Raw genomic sequence first — 26323 nt, 5'->3', positions numbered from 1 at the left:
AAGCCGTCCCAGACCCAGACGCTGAAACTTGCTCCCCATCGGCAGTGATCGGTCCCACCTTCTCGTCCCTTTTGGGGTTGATGTTTGAGGGCGCTCATCAGTTGCTGGTGACAGATACACAACCTGCCCCGGCTGTGCGTTGCATTGATCACGTTAAGGATCTGGGCAAACCAGTCCCCCATTGGCTAGAAGCAGGATCCGTAGCTCCACCTCCCGGAAGTTGATTGGACGATCTTCAACCTGCCCGGTTTGCCTAAGGAGCAGAAGGAAGGAGAAGCTACCCGAAGAAAGCTTGCTTGCTGCTGTTTTGAAACAGCTTATACTTTAGGATCCGTGCTGAAATTCCTTTATCTTGCCAGGTTACCAATGGCGAGATTAGACAGGTTCGTTTTCTTTTATAGCCTCTGTGCTCTCCCTTACGCGCGCGCAACTTTGCCTTTTCTGTGCTGCATATAAAATCCCAGTAAACTTAATCAGTTCTTCATTTTGGGAGTCTGCTACGATGGACAGGTCTGCAAACAATAACATGTGCACTGTGAGGGTTGCAGACACTCCATTTCATTCCCCCTTTTTTCTTTTTCTTTCTCCACACACAATCAATTGCCCTTTGGGAGTTATTTTTTATTTTATTTTTACTTTTTATTTACTAAAGACAGTGTAATGAGTTCATGGGTGCAAGACTAAATTCTGGATCAAGCTAGTGTTAGAATTTAATTAAGGCTTGTGTGTTTAAGCCGCGTGTCATACTTCCACAACTAAGACTCTTAATCAAGACCCGTGTGTATTAAGCTGTGTGTTAGACATCACTTTAATTCTAGGAAATCAACAAGCTTAGCCTTAGCCTTTATTTTACACACACACACAAAGTTTCTAGTCCTCGTGTTGAGAAAGAGATACTTGACAAGGTGGGGAAACCTCCCGTGATTTCTTAATGTTCTGCGCTATACTGTAGTCTCAGGAACCACCCCTGGTATTTCCGGTTGCTCTGACTTGGCAGCTGATTTGTGACTCATTTACTCTCTCACTCCCCTCCTGCGCTATTGGTTTCCTTGTTTTCATAGCCAGCGATGCTGTCAGAGGAGACGGGACATATCTTGACGCAAGGTGGGTACTGAGAACTCAATGCGTTAAAATGTATATTTGTTGGTGCCCTGTGACCAAGTAGTTAGGGTAAGGAAGGGTGGGGTGCTAATGCTGTAGAAAAGAATTATATCTCTATGAGGGGTAGAATACAGTGCCCAGGATTCTTTGGGGAAAGCTCTGTGATTTAAATGTGTTTTATATCTATGGTGTGTGCGCGCAGACTCAGAAAGAAGGTTTAAGAAATGGAACCCTTCTCTGCTTAATGATGTATGTCAGACCAGGGTGTGCTTCCAAGAATAATTTTTATTGAGTATTTATCATGATCTGATTACAGGGAAACTGTAGCTTTGGCTACTAATGAGCATTTATGCTGATGTGTTTGCTGGGAGGTTAGATGGCATTGCGTCCAAGCAAGTGTTATCCCACACTTTCCAGAGCATTTTCCCCATCACTCTCCTTCCTTACTTGTGAGCCAGTGTGGTGTAGTGGTTAAGAGCGGTAGACTCGTAATCTGGGGAACCAGGTTCGTGTCTCCGCTCCTCCACATGCAGCTGCTGGGTGACCTTGGGCTAGTCACACTTCTCTGAAGTCTCTCAGCCCCACTCACCTCACAGAGTGTTTGTTGTGGGGGAGGAAGGGAAAGGAGAATGTTAGCCGCTTTGAGACTCCTTCGGGTAGTGATAAAGCGGGATATCAAATCCAAACTCTTCTTCTTCTTCTTCTTCTTCTTCTTCTTCTTCTTCTTCACACCAAAAGTCCAATCTTTGAGGGAAGCGGGTTTATGGCACAAGACCTCCCAATCCACTATAACTGTGTGACTTGAGTCTGCTGGTTTTCGACTGAATCCCACTCAAGAATAGCGACAGTCTGGAAGCACTCGGAGTGGTTTGGAAAAACAACGAGCCTTCCAGAACAAGAAATACCTTGAAGCATTGCTGATAGATAGGGATGGAGAGAAGGAAGGAACTCAATCACTTCTAGGAAGAAGAGAACATAGGGAGGTGTTCTTTGTTGTACAAGGACCAGGGGTCCACCTAGCTCAGCATGGTCTGCACTGCCGGGCAGCAGCTGTCCAAGATTTCAGGCAGGGGACATTGCAAGGTAGATGCTGTTCTGCTGAGCTATGACTTTTCACCATGCAACGGGGATACAATGCACAGTTTGTCTGTGATGCTTCCTCTACCCCGACGTTAGCTCCTACGGCGGGAGCAGGAGGAATCATAGAATCATAGAATCAAAGAGTTGGAAGAGACCACAAGGGCCATCCAGTCCAACCCCCTGCCAAGCAGGAAACACCATCAAAGCATTCCTGACAGATGGCTGTCAAGCCTCTGCTTAAAGACCTCCAAAGAAGGAGACTCCACCAACCTCCTTGGCAGCAAATTCCACTGTCGAACAGCTCTTACTGTCAGGAAGTTCTTCCTAATGTTTAGGTGGAATCTTCTTTCTTGTAGTTTGAATCCATTGCTCCGTGTCCGCTTCTCTGAAGCAGCAGAAAACAACCTTTCACCCTCCTCTATATGACATCCTTTTATATATTTGAACATGGCTATCAGATCACCCCTTAACCTTCTCTTCTCCAGGCTAAACATACCCAGCTCCCTAAGCCGTTCCTCATAAGGCATCGTTTCCAGGCCTTTGACCATTTTGGTTGCCCTCCTCTGGACACGTTCCAGCTTGTCAGTATCCTTCTTGAACTGTGGTGCCCAGAACTGGACACAGTATTCCAGGTGAGGTCTGACCAGAGCAGAATATAGTGGTACTATTACTTCCCTTGATCTAGATGCTATACTCCTATTGATGCAGCCCAGAATTGCATTGACTTTTTTAGCTGCTGCATCACACTGTTGACTCATGTCAAGTTTATGGTCTACCAAGACTCCTAGATCCTTTTCACATGTACTGCTCTCAAGCCAGGTGTCACCCATCCTGTATTTGTGTCTTTCATTTCGTTGTTAGGGGGTGGCTCAAGGGGGAAGAGATCCAGGTCTTGCCTGCTTCGCCCCATATCCACTGCCCCTTCCCTCCCCCTTTTAAAAACAAATGCTTTTTCAAAAGGTTTCACGTACAAAGCAGCTGGGAGTGCCCCAGAGTGCAGCGCCAGTAAGATCCCATATAGACGTCCCCTTAATTTGCCCAAAGGCAACTCATACAATTATGTGACACGGGTCTGTGCTCCCAGTCCTTTAAGTACCAACCAATTGGGGGGGGGGGGACAGCAGCATGGTATATTATTCCATAACCCCGCACACCAAAAACCAAATCCATGAGTTACATTTTGCAGCCAAAATAGACCGTGTCGACAACTACAGTATACAGAATTTGCTACAGCAGGTAGTGATTGGATGGCCACCAGCTCAGATGGATTTAAAAGATGATTGGGCAAATTCATGGAGGATATCAATGGCAACTAGCCATGATGAGTATGTTCTGCCTCCACTGTTGTTGTTGTTTCTTACTAAATAAATTCACAAATTTTGCTGGTGGCAAATTAGTAGCTCCAGCCTAGATCCCAGCTGTGTTCTCGGTTAACATTTTTGAGGAGCAGTTTTGAAAGCTGCCTATATTAAGCAGGAAAAAGATCCCCAGACCATTTCTCTTCCTGGTTGTGTTAACCCATCTGGCTCTAATGTGATGTAAAAGTAGCGATGCCAACTTTAAGTGACATGTCAGTGAGTGAAGCCTGACTAAGCCACACTTGAGATGTTGTGCTACAAATCGCCCCAGGCCAGGGTTGAGTCAGAGGCTGGAAATATGTTGGTTTGGTTTGTTCCTCCCTGTGTCATCTGTGAAGTTTTCCTTGAAAGTGTCCTTGATTCCTTGTCATGCTGGGCTCTCTGTATAAAAGCAGAGCGGGGCAGATTGCCCTTGGCAGAGGGAGCCTGGCCCAGTTCTCCAACTCAGGTGAGGCTTGGACTTTGACTTGATCCATGACAGAAGCAATGTAAGAGTCCTCAGGCTGGCCACACCTTAAAACTCAGCCACAGCTTGTGCCAAAGTTTCAGCGTCAACCTGGGTAGAGCATTTTGGGGCAAGGAAATCTGGGACGTCTCCAGTCCCACTATTTACAAAGTTGGGGTCGGCATTATTATGCCCATCACAGTGATTAAAGGCATGAGTGAGAAGGTTAGACTGGAAGGAAAGCGAGAATACTCTTGTACTCAGGTCTTGCTTGCAGGCCTCCTGAAGGGCCATCTGGTCAGCCACTGTGAGGATAGAGTGTTGGACGAGGAAGACCCTTGGCTGGATCCAACAGAAATATTTGTATGTTCTTATTGAATACTTTTGAGTGCCTTGACTGATCATCAGGAACCTGCTTCGGAGTCCACCTGCTAGGGATTGCACTTTGCGGTATAGCGCCTTCGGGACTTTCTATGGATATAAAACTGTATACAGTAAAAATATAATTTTCAAATAAGCAGTTCAGGGCAAATCTCACCTCCCAATAACCTTTAGAACTGTTGTTCCCCATTTGAATTTGATGGGGGCAATTTGGAAGGTTGCTTAGACCAAGTTAATGGCCTTTTTGGCTTCCTCCACATGAATAGGACTTCACTTTTCGAATAATAAGAATTATTTGTCAGCGGGGGGGGGGGAATCAGGATTTTAGAGATGCTTAGGTGAGGCATGGCCAAAATCAGGTTGGGAACCACTGCTTTAGAACCTACCTCGCCACACGATGTAGCAGGCCCCTGTTATGAGGAACCCATTGAGAATACAACAATGTGGTATTATTTATGGTAGGGTTTTTTCCAGTGGGAAGGGACTTCCATTTTGAACTGGGGACTGACTGGTCAAGAGTCATGGCATGGGGCAGATTTCTGTGCACACCATTAAAGATCAGGGCATTGTCAAGTCATTAATTTGCCAATTTGTTTTTTACCATCCTTGGGGGCTCCATTTTGTTCTTCCCACCTCAGGTACCAAGCCTCTTGAGACCACCACCTCCATCCTTCCCACCTCGCTTGGCTACCATCCATCACCTGACAAAGAGCAACAAAGGGGACAACAATGGCAGAAAGAGGCCCACGTCCAGGGCTGACCACCACGACACTCCTCTTCCTGGCGGCCTGCTTGGCCGTGGCTGGCGCGGAAAGTTACCAGAAGTTCGAGAGGCAGCACGTTGACTTCCCAACGACGGAGGCTCCTGACCCCCGGAGCTACTGCAACCTTATGATGAGACGCCGTAACCTGGCCACCTCCCACCACTGCAAGCACCTCAACACTTTCATCCATGCGGACACCTCCAAGATCCAACTTGTTTGTGGCGAGGGCGGGGTACCCACCACAGGGGACCTCCGGGAAAGCAATGCCAGCTTCCCCCTCACGCTGTGCCAACTTCAGAAGGGCTCCTGGGCCCCCGACTGCAGTTACAAAGGGACCGATAGCACGGAAAGGATAATTATAGCCTGTGAAGGGGGATATCCCGTCCATTTAGAAACTGAAGTCCCAGCTGATGTGGGGCAGGAGGACCTGTGATGTGTGGAGCCAGGAAAAACAATCCATGTATTTCTCTCTCTATATATATATATATTTCCATCTCTCTCTCTCTCTCTCTCTCTCAATCTCTCTCTCTCATTTTTCCTCCTAACCATTTCTTCTATTAACTGAAAAGAAAATCTCACTTTAGTTCACCTACTCCACTTTTATCTGGAGAAGAAAAGATAAGCTGAATTTATGGAATGTAGTACAGAAATCTGTATTCAGATTTCTCTCTCTCTCTCTCTCTTTCTCATTTCCCTCCTGCCATTTCTTCCATTAGTTACCAAAAAAAAATCTCTCATTCACATATTTTATGTTGAAAATAAAAAAAATAAGCTGCATTTGATATTGACTTGCTTCCTTTCTTTGGTTTCAATATTGCATTGGGGTTTTTTTTTTAAATAAACCCAGCAACACAAAGTTTTGGACAATGAGTAGTTTCAAGAGCATAAAAAGAAGAAAGATCATACCAAGAACAAACTTAGTTGGTCTCTAAGGTGCTACTGGAAGGATTTTTTTATTTTTTTATTTTGTTTTTCCCTTTGCAATGTACATCTGTAGAGTAAACTAGCAACGTTTCTCCCTCTCGTAGAATTCAGGAGGTCCCGGGAGATCCCTACAATTTTTGTGTCTCAGGGTAAACTTGGCGTGAGTTTTCCCGCACGCAGAACTCACGCGATCTGTTGATGAAAACACCATTCCGAGGTTCTAATGTTTTTCCTTTCAGGTTTCTTCATAGTGTACTTCAAAAAAACAGGGCTCGTCCGGGATTTGAACCCGGGACCTCTCGCACCCTAAGCGAGAATCATACCCCTAGACCAACGAGCCGTCCACTTACAGCAAACTCTGAAGGTGTCTTTTTCTGTTTTGGTGCCGCCTAGTGGCAACAGCACTGTTTTCTTTCTTTCCTGCTCTGCGAGTTTGCTGTCAACTTTTTGCTGTCGTCGCTTTTAAAAAGCAACCTATTGCTAGATCAAAACTTTCTTCCGCCCCGTGATTTTTTCCCCCTCATTTGAAACAGAGGTGGGAGAAATGCACTGGCCAAGAGATGATTATTTAGGGATGAGATTGAACTGGATATTCTCCTCCACCGTTGTAGAAAAGCAAGACGCCTATTTTGGGTAGGGGGGTGCAGAAGGAAGAAAAATACAATGAATTAAGCCCCCCGAGACTGGGAATCGTGAGTTTAAACTCCCGGGTGTGTTTTGAATCATAACCCTGACTCACCCTATGACTTTTTAAAATAAACAATGGGTTTCTCTGAACATGTACAGAAAGCCTCCGCCACCCCACTAGGAGACCACAGCTGGTACCTGCCCCACCTGATCCTTTTATATTTTTAATGGTTTAACGTGCATAAATCCTAGTAAATTTCCTGGGACTTCACCACGGCTTACTCCTGAACTCAGTGATCCTTACTTCTGAGTAAAACATGCATAGGCGTTGCACCGGGTCAACAAGATCGACTCTTGAACTCAGAGATCCTCCTTACTTGTGAGTAAACATGCACACTTCTGTAAATCCTCCAGTTCCTTTTGCAGAGCACAGGATTATCAACTTCTCTTGCGTGGTTTTAGTTCTCAGGATCTGATTTCGCTTCCACACACACAACCCCAAAATAAAAAAGAAACAGGAGGATTGCGATCCAAATCGTGAAAAAAGAAAAAACCCAGTCTTAACATCCAGCTGCCTTGTCACAGGACTGTGGGAAAGTAAATTATTACATACCCCTTTAAAAGACCGTCAGATTAGAGCCCATTTAACCAGATTCAAAAGACTGGTAGCGACCACGAGTATAGCAGCAGCACAACAACCTGGATTATATAGGTATGTCCGGCGACTTTACGAAGTTCATTGCTGGTGCAAGCATAACAAAGGCCCCAGCGAGATTTGAACTCGCGACCCCTGGTTTACAAGACCAGTGCTCTAACCCCTGAGCTATGGAGCCTTGTACACAAAGGCTGTTTAGTCCAATGCTCTAGAAAGGTTGGAGTCTAAAGGTTTCCGAGTTTTGCTGGACAGATGGAAATCTTCCAAATATTTTTCTGACACTTTTTTTTTATTACTCGGCTGATATATCCCGCGACACACAGTTCTCCCCAGGGAGGCTAACAATACAACTTTTGAAACCGCAAGTACAAAAATAACTCAATTAAAACTTACTAGATAGATAAACAGCAGCGCAGAGAGGAGAGGGATTGAATCGGAAAGGGAAAGCGAATAAAAACTAATTGGTAAAAGCAAAAACACACCAGAGACCCTATCCTCAACAATATCACACACACACACACGCAAATTATAATATACTCAGTCATGTATAGAAGTTTTGCTTAGTACAGATTTATAAAACTTGCCTTAAAAGCGTGTAATACTACTCAGATCTGTGTGCTGGCATTGCTTTCAGCGCAATCCTATGTAGGCTTACTCGGAAGTAAGCGCCACTTCGTTCAATAGAGTTTGCTCCCTTGTACGTGAGTTTAAAATTGCAATTATTTTATTTATTTCACTTTTCTTTAAACACTCTTTCATCTCCATACCCACCTCTGTAGAGAACAGGGAGAAAACACCCATTCTGTTCACCGTCCATAACCAGTGGTTTTATGCTATTTCCCCCAGCCAGCATGTCAAAGTGATTTGTTGTAAATGTTAAGAAAAAGTTGGGCTCGTCCGGGATTTGAACCCGGGACCTCTCGCACCCAAAGCGAGAATCATACCCCTAGACCAACGAGCCAGCTGACGAGAGTGTTCCGCACCCTTTATTTAAAGTTGGGAAATTGGTTGCGTTCCACGTGTACGCTGCTGTTCTCTTGAGAACTGAACTTCAACGCCCCCTGCTGGTGGGAATTTGGAGCTCCATCTAGAAGAGCCGACAGAGATAAACGCTGCGTTTGAAGAGCTGGATTAGCTCTACCTCTGTAAATAGGCCTAGCATGTAAAGATTGTCCAGCAGCAATCAAACTCATGAGGATGATTTGCAAAATCAAGACCGTCCTTGGATAAATCTGTAAGATAAAGAGGCAGTGGGATTGTAGCCAACACTTGTCCTTCTCAGAGTAGACTCAATTAAAGACCCTTCTCAGAGTAGACCCAATTGTAGCCAACACTTGTCCTTCTCAGAGTAGACCCATTAACTTCAATGGGTCTGCTCTGAGTAAGATTAGCATTGGATATGGCTAACTGACAAAGAGGGCTCTTGCTTTTACGGATATATATACATCATTCAGCCGTACACAACGGAGCAAAAAAAAAAATTGTAGAAATTCAAAGTATTGTTGCATGGAAACCAAGCAAGCAATTTTAATGCTCCACCCCCTTGGCTTCTTGATATGTCATCACCAAATGCTTCTTCCGTTGGACATGGGATAGTTTGAATTGAATTTCCTACTAATTTCCTATAGATACTTTTGAATTAAGGTGCTGGAGGAGACTCTTGAGAGTCCCATGGACTGCAAAAAGATCAAACCTATCCATTCTCAAAGAAATCAGCCCTGAGTGCTCACTGGAAGGACAGGTCCTGAAGTTGAGGCTCCAGTACTTTGGCCACCTCATGAGAAGAGAAGACTCCCTGGAAAAGACCCTGATGTTGGGAAAGATTGAGGGCACAAGGAGAAGGGGACGACAGAGGATGAGATGGTTGGACAGTGTTCTCGAAGCTACTAACATGAGTCTGACCAAACTGCGGGAGGCAATGGAAGACAGGAGTGCCTGGCGTGCTCTGGTCCATGGGGTCACAAAGAGTTGAACACGACTAAACGACTAAACAACAACAACAATAGATACTAAATGTATCTCCATATCAATGAATGACCAAACTGGCTTCTGGTGCCCTCAGCCAGATATCACCCCATCTACAAATTCCTGGTGTATCTTCCTTGATATCCTATGCCAGGGGTAGGCAACCTAAGGCCCGTGGGCCAGATGCGGCTCAATCACCTTCTCAATCCGGCCCGCGGACGGTCCAGGAATCAGCGTGTAGCATGTGTCCTTTTATTTAAAATGCATCTCTGGGTTATTTGTGGGGCATAGGAATTCGTTCATTATTATTTTTTTCAAAATATAGTCCGGCCCCCCAAAAAGGTCTGAGTGATAGAGGACCGGCCCCCTGCTGAAAAACTTTGCTGACCCCTGTCCTACGCAGCCAGCCACACAAATAGTAGTGGCTCACAGCAGCTCACTGAGACTGTTGACATCAGGACACCAGGAGAGCACTGTGTTATCAGGCCATTAGCCCATCTGCTTCAGCATCTTGCCTCAGTGGCCGACCAGAAGCCCACAAGCAGACACTGTTTCCAGCAATTAAGAATTGTGTCTCTGGGGACTTGCAGAGCGTGCGGAACTCCCTCACCCATGTGTGAATCATCAGCATCAAGGGTGCCAATTTGAATGAAATATTTTGGGGGGCCAGATAAGCCCCTCCCACATAACTGATCACATGACGTGTGGCGCATGCACACTGTTTGAATGGCGATGCACATCAGCTTTAGGGGCGGCTGACTCCAACTCCCATGGTCCATTTTTGATGGGAGCTGTAGTATAACGATGCCCGGGGGATCCTCTGCTCGCAATTTACAATGTATTATTCCCTGTAGTTGTTGGTGAATCATTTTGAATTGGTGCTGGGTTTCATCATGTAAGCTTTTTTCTGGTGTTGAGCTACTTCTGAGCATTGCTTACCCTGGAGAAGTCATGATGTGTGCCGCTGAGTCAGGAGTAGCCACAAGTCTCCCCAGTTTAGGTTTTCCTTGTAATTATTAGTGAATCATCTTGAAAAGACGCTGGCTTTTGTTATGTAAACTTCCTCTGATGTTGAGGCATTTATCAACCACAGAATTAGCACATGAATAAACTAATGCTGATGACAGCTCTGTGCTGAGTGATGCCTTAAAATTGTTTTAGCAAGCATATTATACTGCTTCTCAAATTTTGTTTGTTCCCAGCTCTGAATATTACAGTCTGATATTCTTTCAATTCAAAATAGTTTGGGAAATAAACATGTATCCATTGTATGTTTATGGATGTAGTTTACATGTTACCTGTTTGAGCTATATAATAAAAGCCTAGGTGCCATACTTAGGGATGCGATTGGCGCTGTGGTCTAAACCACTGAGCCTAGGGCTTGCCGATCGGAAGGTTGGCGGTTCAAATCCCTGTGACTTTGGTCCCTGCTGCTGCCCACCTAGCAGTTCAAAAGCATGTCAAAGTACAAGTAGATAAATGGGTACCACTCTGGCGGGAAGGTAAACAGTGTTTCCGTGTGCTGCTCTGCTTTGCCAGAAGTGGCTTAGTCATGCTGGCCACATGACCCGGAAGCTGTCAGCAGACAATTGCCGGATCCTTTGGCCTATAGAGTGAGATGAGCATCGCAACCCCAGAGTCATCCGCAACTGGACCTAATGGTCCTAATGGTCAGGGGTATCTTTACCTCTAGGTGCCATATTTATGGGGGGGGAGAATTGTAGAATTGGAAGTGACCCTGAGGATCATCTAATCCAACCCCCTGCGATGTAGGAATATGCAGCTGTCCCATATGGGGATCGAACCTGGAACCTTGCCGTGTGCATATGCTGGTGGTAGAAATAATGTGTCTTTTCCCCCAACTTGTGGTTCTAGTGAACCTGGGAAGGGGGACGAAACTCAAAGAATGAAAGCTCTAGCAGTTCACACTAGCAGTGTTTCAATGTGGCCTCCATAAAGGGGCAAGAGAGGGAGTAATGATGTACACAGTGATCAGATAATTAGGATTATCCCTGATAAATAGGGAGAGTTGGTTATATATGGGCCATTATGCACAGCTACCCAGTTTGGACAGACACATTAAACCAGGGGTTGCCCAGGGACCCACCCCCAAATGATTTTCTATGGATCATTGTAAAGTTGACATTGGCATCTAAACATTTAAAGCACACACAAACAATAATTTTTTATAAAAAAAAATCCTGGGAACTATTTGCTAAAAGTGCTGGGAATTGTACTTCTGGGGGTGGATGGGAGGAATGATTATAGTTCACAGGATTCATTGGTGGAAGCCCTGTGTTTTATGCTTACATATATGGTGTGGGAGTGTTATGTACTGAGCTTGGATCCTAGAACAATAGGCAGGTAGGATCCTAGAAGGCAGCAAGCTGATTGGTCTGCAGGAGCCGCCCAATCCGGCTTCAGGAGGAAGTGAATCAGCAACCTGATTGGCCTGCAGGAACAGTCCAATCAGGCTCCAGGAGGGGAGTTGAATCAGCCAATCACACGGGACCCATTGTGTAAATAATGTATATATAGCCAGAGGTTTTGGGGGAAAGGACTCACCATGAGTTACCATGAGCTGAAATAAAGAGCATGAAATCAACACTCAACTCCAAGTATATTTCAGGGAGCAAGATTTCATTAGTTGGAGGAAAGGCTTACAGTATTTATATCTGGGCCAGGACCAAGTGATTAGGCTTGTGTCTTCATTGACTAAAATAGTGGTGGAGGGAGGGGAGAGGATGAGGGGGAAATCATTTTCCATCGTGGAAAATTGTCCTGAAATGGTCACTCTGGGACAATGGGTGCAAATCCCACATATTCTCAGCATTGCGTGTCTTTTGGTACATGTGCACATGACTGTGGGGTGACCACTCTATCATCGCACTTGTTCATCTACTGGAATGTGGCTCTTGCTAGGGTTCCCCAAGGGCCACGTGGCCCTTAGTTTGTAAAGGGTTAGGGAAATCTGCTAATCTGTGATCCATAGTAGGGCAATGATGCACATACAGAAAACTCCCTTGGTTCAATCTGCAGTGAAATACTCTTAAATAACCAAATCTGGGAAGGATATCTCCTGGAAGAGATGGATCCAGGGTCACATTTACATTTAACACACATTTAAAACACGCTGCTGTCCCATCTCCCCGAATCCTGAGAACTGTAGTTTACTCCCTCACAGTGCTATAGTTCCCAACATTTTCTTTGCCAAACTAGGGTTCCCAGTATTAGGGTTGCCAGGTCTGCTTCCAAAAAATAGCGGACAAGCGGGGGGAGGGTTAAATTAAATTAAATTATATATTTTCTTACAAACATTTTAACACGTATTAAAATACCATTTCATCATAAAGCTTTTGAATAAAAAAGTCCACTATTTTGTGGAAAAAAATAGTGAACATAATGTGAAAAAGTGGACTGTCCACTCAAATAGTGGACACCTGGCAACCCTACCCAGGATTCTTTGGGGGAAGTCGTGTGTGTTAAATGTTTGGGGTGGATCATGTGACGCAAGTTTGAGGGGGGCCTTTGGCAAAGTGGCCTCACTCCATCAGGGGATCCCCTCTGCCTTAGATGCAGCAGGGTCCAGGTAGATGCAGCAGGGTCCAGAAACTACCATTTTCATTTCCCACAATTCCTCCCAGTGTAGCATCATACTGGGGAAATTAAATGGCAGCTCCCAAGCCCAGCCACCTTTTCCCAAGAATTGCTCATGGCTGCTGGGCTGTAGCTCAGCGATAGGGCATCTTGCTTTGCATGCAGAAGGGAGACCCCTCTGCCTGGAGCACTGAAGAGTTTCTGCTAGTCTATGCAGGCAGTACAGATGTAGATGAACCGTATGTCCTTGAGAACCACTATCCATTGGAGTCAGGGCCGGATTTAGGTTTGACGAATCCCTAAGCTACTGAAGGTAATGGGGCCCTTTATATGTGCAGCTGTCCTTTGTCAACAACAAATTGTCGCTGTTTTTTTGTGTTGAATATATGCTATATGGTAATTTATAGACCTAAAAGGTATCTAAAGCCATTTGCACATAACAAAATATGTATTTTATCAAAGTAATTGATATAGAAATGAGCAAACCAGTGATATTTTAGGGAGCTGGCTAGCAGGCGGGGCCCATTACTTATATCATATGAGCCTACACAACACAAAACACTGTTGCTGTATGTAGATTTTATTTTATTTGTTTTTTATCTTATATTTTGGAAATGTACATCCAGTTTTTTTCCCCTTTAATTTTTTTTGGGGGGGGGGGGCAAAATACAGTGGGGCCCTAAGCTATAGCTTGTTTAGCTTATACGTAAATCCGGCACTGATTGGAGTGGTCAAAGTATTGGTCTAGGCAGGCCAATTCTGTTAAAATCCTATAATGAATGTTCAAGGCCTCCCAGTTCTTGCTTGTAGTAGAGTTGTGTATGTGTGTTTGTTTTAACCTCAGCAGTCAGGCTCACACACCCCAAGAGAGGCGCAGTTATGTAGCTAACAATCTAGCCAGTATTCTCAATTCCCCTAATCCCCAACGGAAACCAACAGGCCGCACAGGTTTAATCACACCTTGGAGCGCACCGAGGAGAGATAATTGGTGCTCTGGTGAATCGCATCCCCCCCAGGTATACCAGGCCCTCAATTATTGTTCCCTCCTCCAAACAGGTGCTTTGATGCCAGCCCAGAGACCTCATTAAATCCTACAAAAGTTTGTCAGGAAACTTTGTTGCAACTGGGGATATTCTGAGTGGAGGGGGGGGTGACTTTTGCTCTTTCTCACGGAGCTCTCATCACATGCTCTGGGCTCCCAGGAAATACTGGCGATGAGCCAAGCTTTAATAACATGCGTGAGGTGGGGAAATAAGAATCTATAGTACTGCAGAGGAGGAATTCCTTTGGTCCAATGATTTCTGGGCAGGGTTGCCAACTTCTCTGACCGCTTGCGGCGCCTGTGCCTTCAACAACAACTTGCTCTGCGGTCATAAACAGGTGGTCGTCTCCATGCTAGGCAGAGCCTCGTAGGAAGCTGTGGTTAAAGGCACAAGAGCTGGATCAGCTTTTTATTTTGGAGCTAGCTGGCAATCTTGTTTATGGCTTACCCAAATTAAGAGAGAGTGGGGTTTATTTTTATTTTTTAAATTTTTTTATAAGAAATTTATTAAATTTTACCAATAAAACATACAATACAAAATACAACAAAACAACAACAACAAAAACCAAAAAACTACAAAAATACAAAAATACAAAAATCTAACTATCCTTAACTTATTCATAACATTATATTGGGACCTCCTCACATCCTCTCTTCTGCGTTCATTTCTAATCCTCTTTAGTAACTTTGTAACATTGTAAAATCCTCATTCTCATCTCATCTAAATCTTTATATTTTTTAAGCCCCTAATCGTATTCTTCAGTTCTCCAGGATGTTCTTAATTTCAGCTGGGGGCGTACTTGTTGCTAGCCGCCCTGAGCCTGGTCTTTGGAATGGGAAGGGCGGGATAGAAATATTATTATTATTATTATTATTATTATTATTATTATTATTATTATTATTATTATTATTATTATTACATACTTTTTGTGCGCTGTCATATTTCCAGCAAAAAGTTGTCATGTTAGCCCAAGGGGGGGGGGGGAAGGAACGACACATATATTGTCCATATTAGGACAATATATTTGTTAAGCTAACAAAAACATCATAAAATACTAGTGTTCAAGCTTTTGTCTTCCTCATAACTCTTCAGCAGGATAGAAGATGACAGACTCTGATGCTTCACCCCCCCCTCGCCCTCCCCCCCCCCACTTCTACTTTATTTGCCATCTATGCTGATGAAGAATCCTGGAAAACTCAAGAGCTTGCACACTGTTTTGTGACATTTTGGCCTCGTGAGCCATTGTCCTAACTTAATATAGATTTTGATTCAGCAAAATTAAATTATTATTTTTTAAAAAAATAAATTTTTTTGGAGCCTACGTTTTTCAAGTAGTTTATCTGACCAGAAACAGAATGATAGATTTGTTACCGGTAGGCAACGAGGTGTCCTCTGAACTAGTTAGTCTTCTTGTGTCTGTTCCAGTAAAGCCATTTCAGTATTAACCTGGCCAGAAAAAAAGAGGCAGGCGCCAGCTTCAGCCTTTTCTTTATGAGAGATTAGCAGTGCCAGGATTACAGAGTTGGAAGGGAACTCAAAGATCATCAACCCCAACCCCAACTTCCCAGCCAATGAGGGACATGAAGCCAGAGTGGAAAGAGATGTCACTACCCGCAAATGGGCACTGCATCAAATCACTTTTAGCCGCGTAACATTGTTCAAAACTTTGTTCAAAACATTGTTCAGGGCATTGTTCAAAACTTGGCAACCCTCTCTGCCCTTTGACTACATCTAGAATATATTTAGGCCACTTTTCCATTAACGATAAACAAACAGCAACAACTGTGGCTTTTAAACCTGCCGCATTGGAAGAGGCTATCAGTCAGCCTCAGATAAAATCCATTTTTAATTGGAGAGAGGGGGATCTGCAGCAATGGTAAATGCTATGTTGTTGTTGTTCAGTCGTGTCCGACTCTTCGTGACCCCATGGAGCAGAGCACGCCAGGCACCCCTATCCTTCACTGCCTCCCGCAGTTTGGCCAAACTCATGTTAGTAGCTTCGAGAACACTGTCCAACCATCTCATCCTCTGTCGTCCCCTTCTCCTTGTGGCCTCCATTTTTCCCAACATCAGGGTCTTTTCTAGGGAGTCTTCTCTTCTCATGAGGTGGCCAAAGTACTGGAGCCTCAACTTCAGGATCTGCCCTTCCAGTGAGCACTCAAGGCTGATTTCTTTAAGGATGGATAAGTTTGATCTTTTTGCAGTCCATGGGACTCTCAAGAGTCTCCTCCAGCACCATAATGCTATAAAAGCCTTTAAAAAAGAAAACAAATTCTTGGTGCAGTTCATCTGTCTTCTAAAGTGTTGGTGTTTCCGCTACTGGTCAGAGAAGATTATCCCAAGGCAACCCGAAATGACTTGCAGACAGACAGACAGACAGACAGACAATAAATCCCACATAGGTACATTAAAACCAAGGGAAAAGAGAAGTACATTTAAAAAACATCTCACCCGCTTCTAAAAGGCCACAGATAGTTAAAGGCCAAAGGCTTGGTTATAAAGGAAAGTTTTTGCCTGGCACCTAAAGATATGTATAATGGTGGCGCCAGGCAAGCCTCCCCAGGGAGAGCATTCCACAAATGGGGAGCCACCATAGAAAAGGCCCTGTTCTCGTGTTGCCACCCTCCGGAGTGGGAACACAAATAAGGGTCTCAGAGGATGATCACAGGATCAAGATCAGTTGATCTGATCCTGTGATCAGAGGCGCTCCCTGAGATCTTGCAGTCCTGAGCAGTTTAAGGCTTTATAGGCAAAAACCAGCATTTTGAATTGGGCCCAGAAACTAATTGGCAGACAGTGCAATCTATCTATCAAGAATAGCCTCCAGATGTTTTGGGACTACAGCTCCCATGATCCCTAGCTAACAGGACCAGTGGTCAGGGATGATGGGAATTGTAGTCCCAAAACATCTGGCAGGCCAATAGGGATAAGGATGGTAAGGGTTGTAGTACCAGAACATCTGGACTGCCACAGTGCCCCCTTCTGGTTTAAAGGCTTGATATGTGCCAGCAATAACTATTTTGTCAACATGCCCTCAGGTGCTGATTTCTAAGCTGCAGTTAAAAGCACAAGAACAGGCCAGGCTGATTTGTTCTGCTAGTGTTGTTGTTGTTGTTGTTGTTGTTGTTGTTGTTGTTGTTGTTGTTGTTGTTGTTGTTGTTTTACCACCCTTCATTATAAGATCTCAGGGCGGTTCACAGAATAAAATACAGGATAAAAACAAGTAAATAATTAAAACGAAAAAGCAGAACAATAACCGCCCCCCACCGCTCCCCGTTCCCACAGACACATTTAAAAGACTGTGGAGTATTAATCAGCCCTGGTTGAAGAGGAATGTTTTCATCTGGTGCCTAAAAATATATAATGAAGGCAACATTGCTCTTGTTTGGCAAAAAAAAATTCTAGGTGGTTAAAATGCAGTGCTCTCATCTCACCCCTCCCCCTAAGTCTGGCCCTTTTCAGTACTTTTTTACAGTTGGTTCAGCCAGTTACGGCACTTTTTGTAAAAAAATAATATATTTGTTCCATTTATATCGCACCAGCAGGGAACTCAAGGTGGGGTGTACACGCTTCTGTCCCTCCCAGTTTTATCCTCACAACAACCCTAAGAGGTAGGTTGGACTGAGAGGTGGTGGTTAGCCCAAGGTCACTCAGTGAGCTGCCAGTGTGGATAACCTTTGTCCTTCCGGATGTTGCTGTACTACGACTCCCATCATCCTTGGCCATTGGGTATGTTTCCTGAGGTTGATGGGAGTTGTAGTTCAGGAACATCTGGAGGGCTAGAGGTTCCCTGCAACCCGCTCTGCACTATAGAGTCCAGTCAGCTTTACTGCGCAGGATTGCATTTTGTTTCATTTAATTTCATTTGTATTACAGCAGTTTCACTATCTGGCCTCCCTGCTCCCAAGGAATCCTGGGAATCTTCATAGCCTGGCAAAGGTGGTGAGAATTTCTCTGTTAGAGAGCCTCAAATTTCTCACTGAGCTCCAGTTCCCACGACTCTCTGGGGAGAGGAAATGACTATTGAGACGGTGTGTTGCAATTATAGCTGCTCCTGCTGCCGTCTGTTACCTGGATATGAGCTGGAGTGCACCTGGGGCTGAAGGATGCTAGCATGGCAACGGCACAAAAAGAAAAGATAAAAGCTGTTATTTTTAAATTTTGTTTTAAATTGTCTGTAAAAACCTCCCTCCCTCTCCCCTGCCTGTCCCTTGTTCAGATGCTTGTTCAGCCTTAAAGTTCTGCTTGGGCTACACAGCTAACTTTCTTTTCTTTGTTTTTAAATTTATCTTTATTGAAATTCTGAATTAAAACATACAAAACCGTCAAACAAACAAAAAACAAAAAAATATCAAAACATAACATATCAGAACAAACCAAACAAACATACAAAACTTAACATTTATCAGTACTTCAACTAATTTATCGCTTTTATCACATTATTTGTTTCTCTTAAGCTAATCTATATATCTCTTTAAAAAATCATTCAACACATATCAAATACTCCACGCCAACACAGCTAACTTTCAGCCTGATTCAGTCATGGAACTGAAATGTGAATTTCAAAAGTTGATGTTCAATGTTAGCCGCATCCACAGTTGACCCATTGGAAATAATGGACTTTTTTTGTCTGTTTATTTCAATGTGTCTAATACTAGATAACCCCTCGTGTTTGTGGCTCAGAGCAGATCAATATAATACACTTAAAGCACATTATATTCCCCCAAGTAATCCTGGGAACTGTAGTTTGTTAAGGATGCTGGGAATTGAAACTTGTGTTGGGGGGAAACTACAGTTCCCAGGGTTCTTTAGGGGAAGTCATGTGCTTTAAATGTGCGCCTGTTGTCCTTTAAATGTATGGTGCAGACCTTCTGCCGGCTGCAAACAGTACTTCTTTTCATTTTAGTTTTTATTTATATTTGCAGGAATGCAATGCAAGCCACGAGCACACATTTTAAAACACTTTTATTGTTTTTATTTGTGGGGGAAATGTTCAACACCCATGACTGAGTGATTGTGACCAGAGCCATGTGTGTCAGCACAGATCAGGCATAGGCAACCTTCGGCCTTCCAGATGTTTTGGCCTACAACTCCCATGATCCCTAGCTAACAGGACCAGTGGTCAGGGATGATGGGAATTGTAGTCCAAAACATCTGGAGGGCCGAAGGTTGCCTATGCCTGGCATAGATGATGCCCTTTCGCACGGCTTGAGCCACAGACAGAACCAAGGAAGTTTTGCTCGAATTCCTTTCTCATTAACACAAAGTCCGGGTTAATGAGTTCACTGAACTGATGGTTTGTCTAGCCTGGCTGGCAAGACGAAAACAGCGACATTTCTGCGTCCACCTGCGGCAAAGGAGCTAAATAAAGCCCAGGGGCCGGTAATTGAATGGGCAGGCCTGGGCAAGCAAGCTGCAAATGAACATTAGACATTACCCACAACTGCGGGCCAGTTGCTTAGCTGCAGAGACTGTGGCGTAAGCAGATGGCATTGTGGGAAACTCCCTCGCTGACTCTGCCACTGCGGTCCTGCCCTCTCCCACCTCTCCGTCCCACAGGATCTGTAATTGGGCTAATGGCAGGGCTGAGGAACAAGTGAATTGTTCAGCTGGTGGACGGAGAAGGGGCGGAGAAAGTCTCCCCAGGAAACCATGGAAGTCTCCCACAGCAAAAGCCAATCGCAGCGCAACAGTGACAACACCACAGCGGCGCCCAGTGCGGTTTGAACACATGGCCCTGTGTTTACGAGATTAGCGTGCAAATCCCCTGAGCTGCAGAAAGACATCCTTGCAACAATTTCTAGCTGGTTGTCTTTCAAACAGGATATCTGACATTAAAATAATAATAATCATCATCATCATCATCATCATATCATCCTAGGCCCTGCAGCCTGGAAATGTAACCTATGAACCTTTCCTTGGCCTGAAATAAAGTGATGGTTAAAACATCACCTGACTAATTAAGGAGAAGGAACACAGCCAATGGAAATTGAATGCTGCTAGAGTACAATGTCCATCATTCCTGGCCATCAGCCCACACTAGTTGGGGCTAATGGGAGCTGAAAGTTCAACTACAGCTGGAGGCCCACAGGCTGCCCATCCCATGCCCTCCAACATGTTGAGTCCCAAAACCAGGACCCATGATTTCCCAGCTGTGCTCCTGTACGAGTCACCAAGCCCAAAAGACACACTTGAGAGGGGGCGTGCTCTTGCAGATGAGCACAGCACCTGAAAATGCTTGTTTCGGGGCACCGTGCAAGATCACGGCACCCCAAAAAGTTTCTTTTCGGGACAAGATCTCAGCGCAAAATCACATGAAATCGCAGCGCCCCAAATGGTCGCTGTGCTCTCGCGTGAGAAAACAGCATGTCCATGGGGGGGGGGGCGGTATGCCATCCCTGCCCAAAGTATTTGGTCATTTTGTGTGTCGTTTAACAAACTGAAGGGGGAAATGATCACACTGGGATTTCTGCACAGGGTGATGACGGAATGGGCTTTAGCCAAGTGGCGCCGGAACTGCACACAAAACGGCTTGTTGCCCAAGCTGACAGGCACGAATAGTAGCCTCATGGGTGATAAAAAAAATATTACAATAAATCATTTCATTTATCGTTTCATTTCCATTATATATCATTAATTGAAATATAATGAATTGAGAAAGTTGTTCAAAATAACTTTTATTAAATAAAAAACAACCCAGAAGCTTTTCTTTGGGGAATTATAGGGACAGAACTATCTAAATTGTATAGAATTTTATGAATATATGCTACCACAGCAGCGAGAATGGTACTTGCCCCAAAATGGAAAGAAGCAGAAGTCCCAGCAAAGAAAGAATGGATACAAAAACTTATGGAATATGCAGACATGGCGAAACTTGCCGGAAGAATAAGAAATCAAGATAACAAACTCTTTATAAAAGAAAATAAAAAATAAAAAAATTCCTTCCAGTAGCACCTTAGAGACCATCTAAGTTTGTTCTTGGTATGAGCTTTCGTGTGCATGCACACTTCTTCAGATACCATGCACACGAAAGCTCGTACCAAGAACAAACTTAGTTGGTCTCTAAGGTGCTACTGGAAGGAATATTATTATTATTATTATTATTATCATTATTATTATTATTTTCTTTTGACTACGGCAGACCAACACGGCTACCTACCTGTAACTGTCTTTACAAAAGAATGGAAATGGCTTATTGAATATTTGCAAACAAATTGTAGAAGATAAAAACATTAGCAGGATTATTGTAATAACCTGCAGTTTCATAAGAGTATGTATTTATAGTAGATAACCAAATGAGTAAATTAAATTAATTTGGATATGCAGAAGATATGAAAAAAAAAATAAGGAAAATTTAAGGAAAAAGGGGGAAGGAAGTAAAATGTTAAATGGATTGTAAAATTTATGAAATGTATAAATTTGAAAAGTATAAATAAAAAAACCTAAATAAATAATAATAATATATTACAATAAAACTGAATAATTTTGGAAACAAGAGGAATTACCGACGGTAGAAGAATGGACAGTGAAACTGACTGAATACGCAGAAATGGACAAATTGACAGGAAGAATCCGGGAGCAGCGGGACCAGAAGTTCATCAAAGACTGGCTAAAGTTTACGAACTATTTAAAAGACAATCTACAATTGAATACGTTAATAGGATTTCAAGAAGCTTTGTAGCTAATTTGTAGAGTTATCATTGTAAGTAGGATAGAAGTAAAAAAAAATTTTTTTTGTTTGATAGTGGTAAGCAATGGTTGATTTAAGAAGTATAATGTTAAGATATAAATTAGAAAGCCATGTGAAGGGGTTGAGGGAAGTCACGGCTTGTTAGCCAAGGATGAATGTAAGAAATTTTTGTTTGAATGTGGTATTTATTGTAGTTTAATATAAAAAATAATAATAATAATTATATGGGAAAAAAACAATAAAACTGAATAATTGATGGCTTGCTGCCTTTGAACGGGATCTTAAACATTGCGTGTGTGCAGGCAACCTCACAGAACCTCGTGGTGGGACCAGATCTGGTAGAGATCACATTTCCCACCAGACACACATATGGCCAATGTAAGTACTTAGCTTCCTTTGACGGTTGCCAGGACCCACTGCTGATGCTCCTCACCCCCGATCAATTGTTTAAATTGGGGGTGCAAGGGAAGGAGAGAGTGTTAAACCATTGAATGGAGAACCTACGGCCCTGTAGAGGTTCCTAGCCTCCAACTTCCCTGGCTGCGCTGGCTGAGGCTATTGGAAGTTTCAGTGGAATGGACTCCTTTGAAAGGTGGTGGACTCTCCTTCCTTGGAGGTTTTCAAGCAGAAGTTGGATGGCCATCTGCCACGGATGCTTTAGCTGAGATTCCTTCATGGCAGGGGGTTGGACTAGATGACCCTCAGGGGTCCCTTCCAACTCTACAATTCCATGATTGTGTCTGGGGGGCCAACCACTACTGGGCCCCGAGTTAAACCCTCACTCTCACAGTACCACACCTCCAAGAGAATCAACCTTCTCCACTTCCACCACAAAAGCATGTCTGGAGTAGGCTAATGATGATGATGATATTAATAATTAATAATAATAATCAGTGTATGAATAGCCCACAGAAAGCTCGTTCTTAAGAAATTCTTTAGAAAATTTTAACTGATGTGGAGGAAGATTCATAATGTGTTCGTTATTGCTTAAAAAAAAAAAGCCTGAGAAATTTGGACTGTCTGAAAATAACATTTTTAAGGAAATAAAATAAATGCCCAGTGTTTTGTGTGTGTGTGTGTGTGTTTAGAAGATACATGGTTCTAAATTAATGCCATAATGTATGGCTGCCGATTTTAATAACACTTTTAAGAAATTGAGGATTGGTTGAGTTGCAATATGTGCATAATTCTCTGTGTGTTTATTTGTTCATTTTTTAAAAGAGGTCATAACTTCCGATCTGCAAACCCTTTCTTTTCATCCTTGATGTGTTTCACAGGGTTGGGTAGGAAAACACTCTGCACATGCTCTGCGGCGTTTTTCTTTTATTGTTTTTCACACACTTTGGTGCTGTGTTTAAGAACTGAAAAGCAAGTTGGTGGACGGTCAGAATTCAGGTGGGGATTTTTAATAACAGTTGAAGTCAGGAACATTTTATTTTTATTAATGCTGTTAATAGGCATTCATTTGTTCCACCCATGATATTCTGAAAACAGCATTCAAGTGGTCCTAGACACATCTATTTAGATGCTCAATGGGACTTGCCACCAGGAAAATGTTACAGAATTACAGAAATTCAGAATACAGACCACGGAATCCACCCCATCCCACCCCAAGATCAAACTTTGTTTTTTAAGGAAATTTTATAGAACGCTAATTCCTTTTTAAGGGAAAAGAGATAAAACCCGACACTATAGGAACGTTCACTCATCGTTTAGTATTGCAATAAATATAGGGCTCGTCCGGGATTTGAACCCGGGACCTCTCGCACCCTAAGCGAGAATCATACCCCTAGACCAACGAGCCAGCTGTGATCATAGGGCTCGTAAAAAGTTTATCTACCAACCTCTGTCACTATGTGCCACGTGGAATTGTAGGACATTGAGCATCTTATTGGCTTCTGTGACTGATCAGCGCCATCTAGCGGTAGAGGACTGTTAGTTTCTATATTCGGAATAGTTGTTGAATTGTTTTTAAATACGTTGTACTGTATTAAAAGTGTGTAGACTATATAGTTCAACTAAACTTTTTCGTCTCAAGCTCGCATCTTTCTCATACATATTGATCCTGCACTTAAGAGAAAAACTTCGTTTTCTTTTCCTGTAATGCTTACTTTAATGTATTTTAATATCTGTTGGAGGCTGCCCAGAGTGGCTGGGGGGACCCAGCCAGATGGGCGGGGTACAATTAATAAATTATTATTATTATTATTATTATTATTATTATTATTATTATTATTATTATTATTATTATTATTTTCTTAATCTAGGAAAAGACACCAGTATAGCTACACTTGGCCAAAGCCTCCACCAACCTCACCTTGTGATTCTCATCGTCCCAATGTGCCTGTTCAAATAAGGGAAGCTACCCTTTGCTTGTGAAAGGGCTGCTTGAAGAGATGTGTGCAGCAAACAGACTGAAATCCAACAGGTGGTGTTCCCCGCCCCCGCCCCCCCAGTATGCTGGTGCAGGGACAGGATTAGCACCAGGATCAGAGGCTGAATGCCCTAGAAATCTTAACTGCTGGGAATTGCAACTGGGGAGAGTGCTGTTGCTCTCAGGTCTTGCTTTCACGCTTCCCATGTGGGCACCTGGTTGGCCACTTGGAGAAAAGAGGGTGCTGCACCGAATGGGCTTTTACTCTTCTTATTCTTAATATATTTTATTTTATTTCAAGATTCAAAGTTACACTTTGTCACTCAACACTTATAATCCTGTATCCAATACACTTGTCATCCACAAAACTTAGGAATGTTTTTAATTGCCTATCAGTGGTGCATCCGATAAATAAAATTGTTAAGGGTAAAACTGCCATAGTTCCATAGCAGTGGGGTAGAAATGGAACTTTCAAATCAAGTTAAGGCTAGAGCATGAGGCTCTTAACCTCAGGGTCGTAGGATCAAGCCCCACGTTGGGCAAAAGGGGGTTGAACTAATGACCCTCGTGGCCCCTTCCAACTCTACGATCCTCCCCCCCACCTCTCCTAATCCTCACAGACATAGAGAGGAGGAGATCTCTCATCCACCATGAAGCACAGAGGGGAATAAATCTAGGGAGAAAACCTAGAAAACCAAGATCTACCAGGATGAGATGATGATCCAGTGGATTTCCAGCCGAGCCAAGAGGTTCCTGGCACACAGCTAGGCGTATCCTGGCTGAACTGGGATACAGCTGGCTGAGCCAAGGCTGGTGGATTTTAAAATGGATGCGGCACGGAGGACTTAGACCAGATCCTAAGCCCATTTACCATGGTCATGTGACGTGTTACCATGGTGCAAGGTAAGCTGGAAAAATGGGTGGCCTAACTCAAACTCTTGTTTGCCTTCTACCAGGCTTTGGCCAACTCAGCCAGCAATATTATTATTATTATTAATTATTGTTGTTGTTAACTGAATTTATATACCGCCCTATACCCGGGAGTCTCAGTGCAGTATATAAAACCACAGGATACCTAACAAGAATAAAACAACAATAGCCCCTGACTCCTGAATGGAGTCTGGATCTGGTGTACTTTACCCCAGCTTCACATTTGGCCAACTTCTTGTGTTTACGGTTCCCTATTCCTTAGGGTAGGGGACTCAACTTTTGAAAACTTGGTGCGAGATCCTCCTTCCGCCCGTCTTACTGCAGGGCTGCCCACAGTGAATTGATCCGGCCAAAAAAAACGCGAAGCCAAGCACGTCAAATCTGTTCATTCCAGCGTTTATTATTTTACTCACGTCGTCTTAATAATTAAAACAGGGAGGCCCATTCATTCATTCATTTAAATAAAACAAAGAAAGTGCAGAATGCTCTACAAAAATATATATATATTTATATATCATTTCCAATCCTTCAGAGCCGCTGAACGGATATAAATCATTGTGTCCTTCATACCAGAGTTCCTCTTTGCCTCATCAAGCATCTACAGGGTTTGGGGGGGCAGTTTCCTGGTCTGTGGAATGATATTGCTAATACAGTAAAATAAAATAATTAAAAATAAAGAGAGAGACGAGGAAGAGGCCGTTCAAGCAGAAACCAGGGAGGAAGTATTGAGCGCAATCAGCAAAGCAGGACAGCAACTGTACCTGAGTTCATGTATCACTTTATGTGGAAATCAAGCCCAGCTCCCAGATTAACACAGGGCCAGTGAAACCAACTTTCAAAGCAGCCCACATGCAGAGATGTAAGACATCAAAAGCTCATCTGTGCTGGCTTCGGCTCTGCAGGACCGAGGGCTGTGGGCAACATTTCATCTGGGCCTTAAAACAGGAATTTGACGTGAGATGGGAGGGTTGGGATCTGGCGTTAGTCCTACTCAGAGTAGACCCACCGGAACTAATGGGACAGGATAAAGTGAGGCCCGACAAGTCCTCCAAACTGGACGAAAGGTTTTAAGCTCCATGCTGCGAAAATTCTGTGGTGTTGGGTAAAGCTCACCAAAACCAGACATATGGGGAACCTACGGATCTCCAGATGTTGTCAGACTCCAGCTCCTCCCCCCACCCCAGCCCTAGTCGGAATGGTCAGGGATGATGGGAGTTGTAGTCCAAGAGCATCTGGAGGCCCACAGTTTCCCCACACCGGGTAGGCAAATTAACTTTTTGCCAACTTCAAATCCCATCAGCCTGTGCTGGCCAGGGATGATGGGAGTTGTAGTCCAAAACATCTGGAGTGCACCAGGCTGGTGCAAGCAACACAGGAAAGCAACTGACG

The 26323-nt window shown here is 43.7% G+C and overlaps 1 protein-coding gene and 4 non-coding genes across 5 annotated transcripts; 1 reads left to right on the top strand and 4 right to left on the bottom strand.

Annotated features, from left to right (window-relative positions):
- Positions 1-4897: 4897 nt before the first annotated feature.
- Positions 4898-5605, top strand: RNASE12 (ribonuclease A family member 12 (inactive)). The gene has a single exon (XM_033169655.1). It carries the CDS (start codon positions 5095-5097, stop codon positions 5560-5562), a length of 468 nt encoding a protein of 155 aa, XP_033025546.1. The 5' UTR covers positions 4898-5094; the 3' UTR covers positions 5563-5605.
- A 716-nt stretch (positions 5606-6321) lies between these two features.
- Positions 6322-6393, bottom strand: TRNAP-AGG. The gene has a single exon. It is a non-coding gene; the product is annotated as a tRNA-Pro (tRNA).
- A 1047-nt stretch (positions 6394-7440) lies between these two features.
- TRNAT-UGU lies at positions 7441-7513 on the bottom strand. The gene has a single exon. It is a non-coding gene; the product is annotated as a tRNA-Thr (tRNA).
- Positions 7514-8224: 711 nt separating this feature from the next.
- TRNAP-UGG lies at positions 8225-8296 on the bottom strand. The gene has a single exon. It is a non-coding gene; the product is annotated as a tRNA-Pro (tRNA).
- Positions 8297-23362: 15066 nt separating this feature from the next.
- On the bottom strand, positions 23363-23434 carry TRNAP-AGG. Its single transcript has one exon. It is a non-coding gene; the product is annotated as a tRNA-Pro (tRNA).
- Positions 23435-26323: the final 2889 nt, after the last annotated feature.

The sequence above is a fragment of the Lacerta agilis genome, chromosome 14, assembly GCF_009819535.1.
Source record: "Lacerta agilis isolate rLacAgi1 chromosome 14, rLacAgi1.pri, whole genome shotgun sequence".
NCBI classification, from domain to species: Eukaryota; Metazoa; Chordata; class Lepidosauria; order Squamata; family Lacertidae; genus Lacerta; species Lacerta agilis.
The sequence above is the reverse complement of the archived record's forward strand: the minus strand, read 5'-3'. Positions and strand labels throughout refer to the sequence as shown.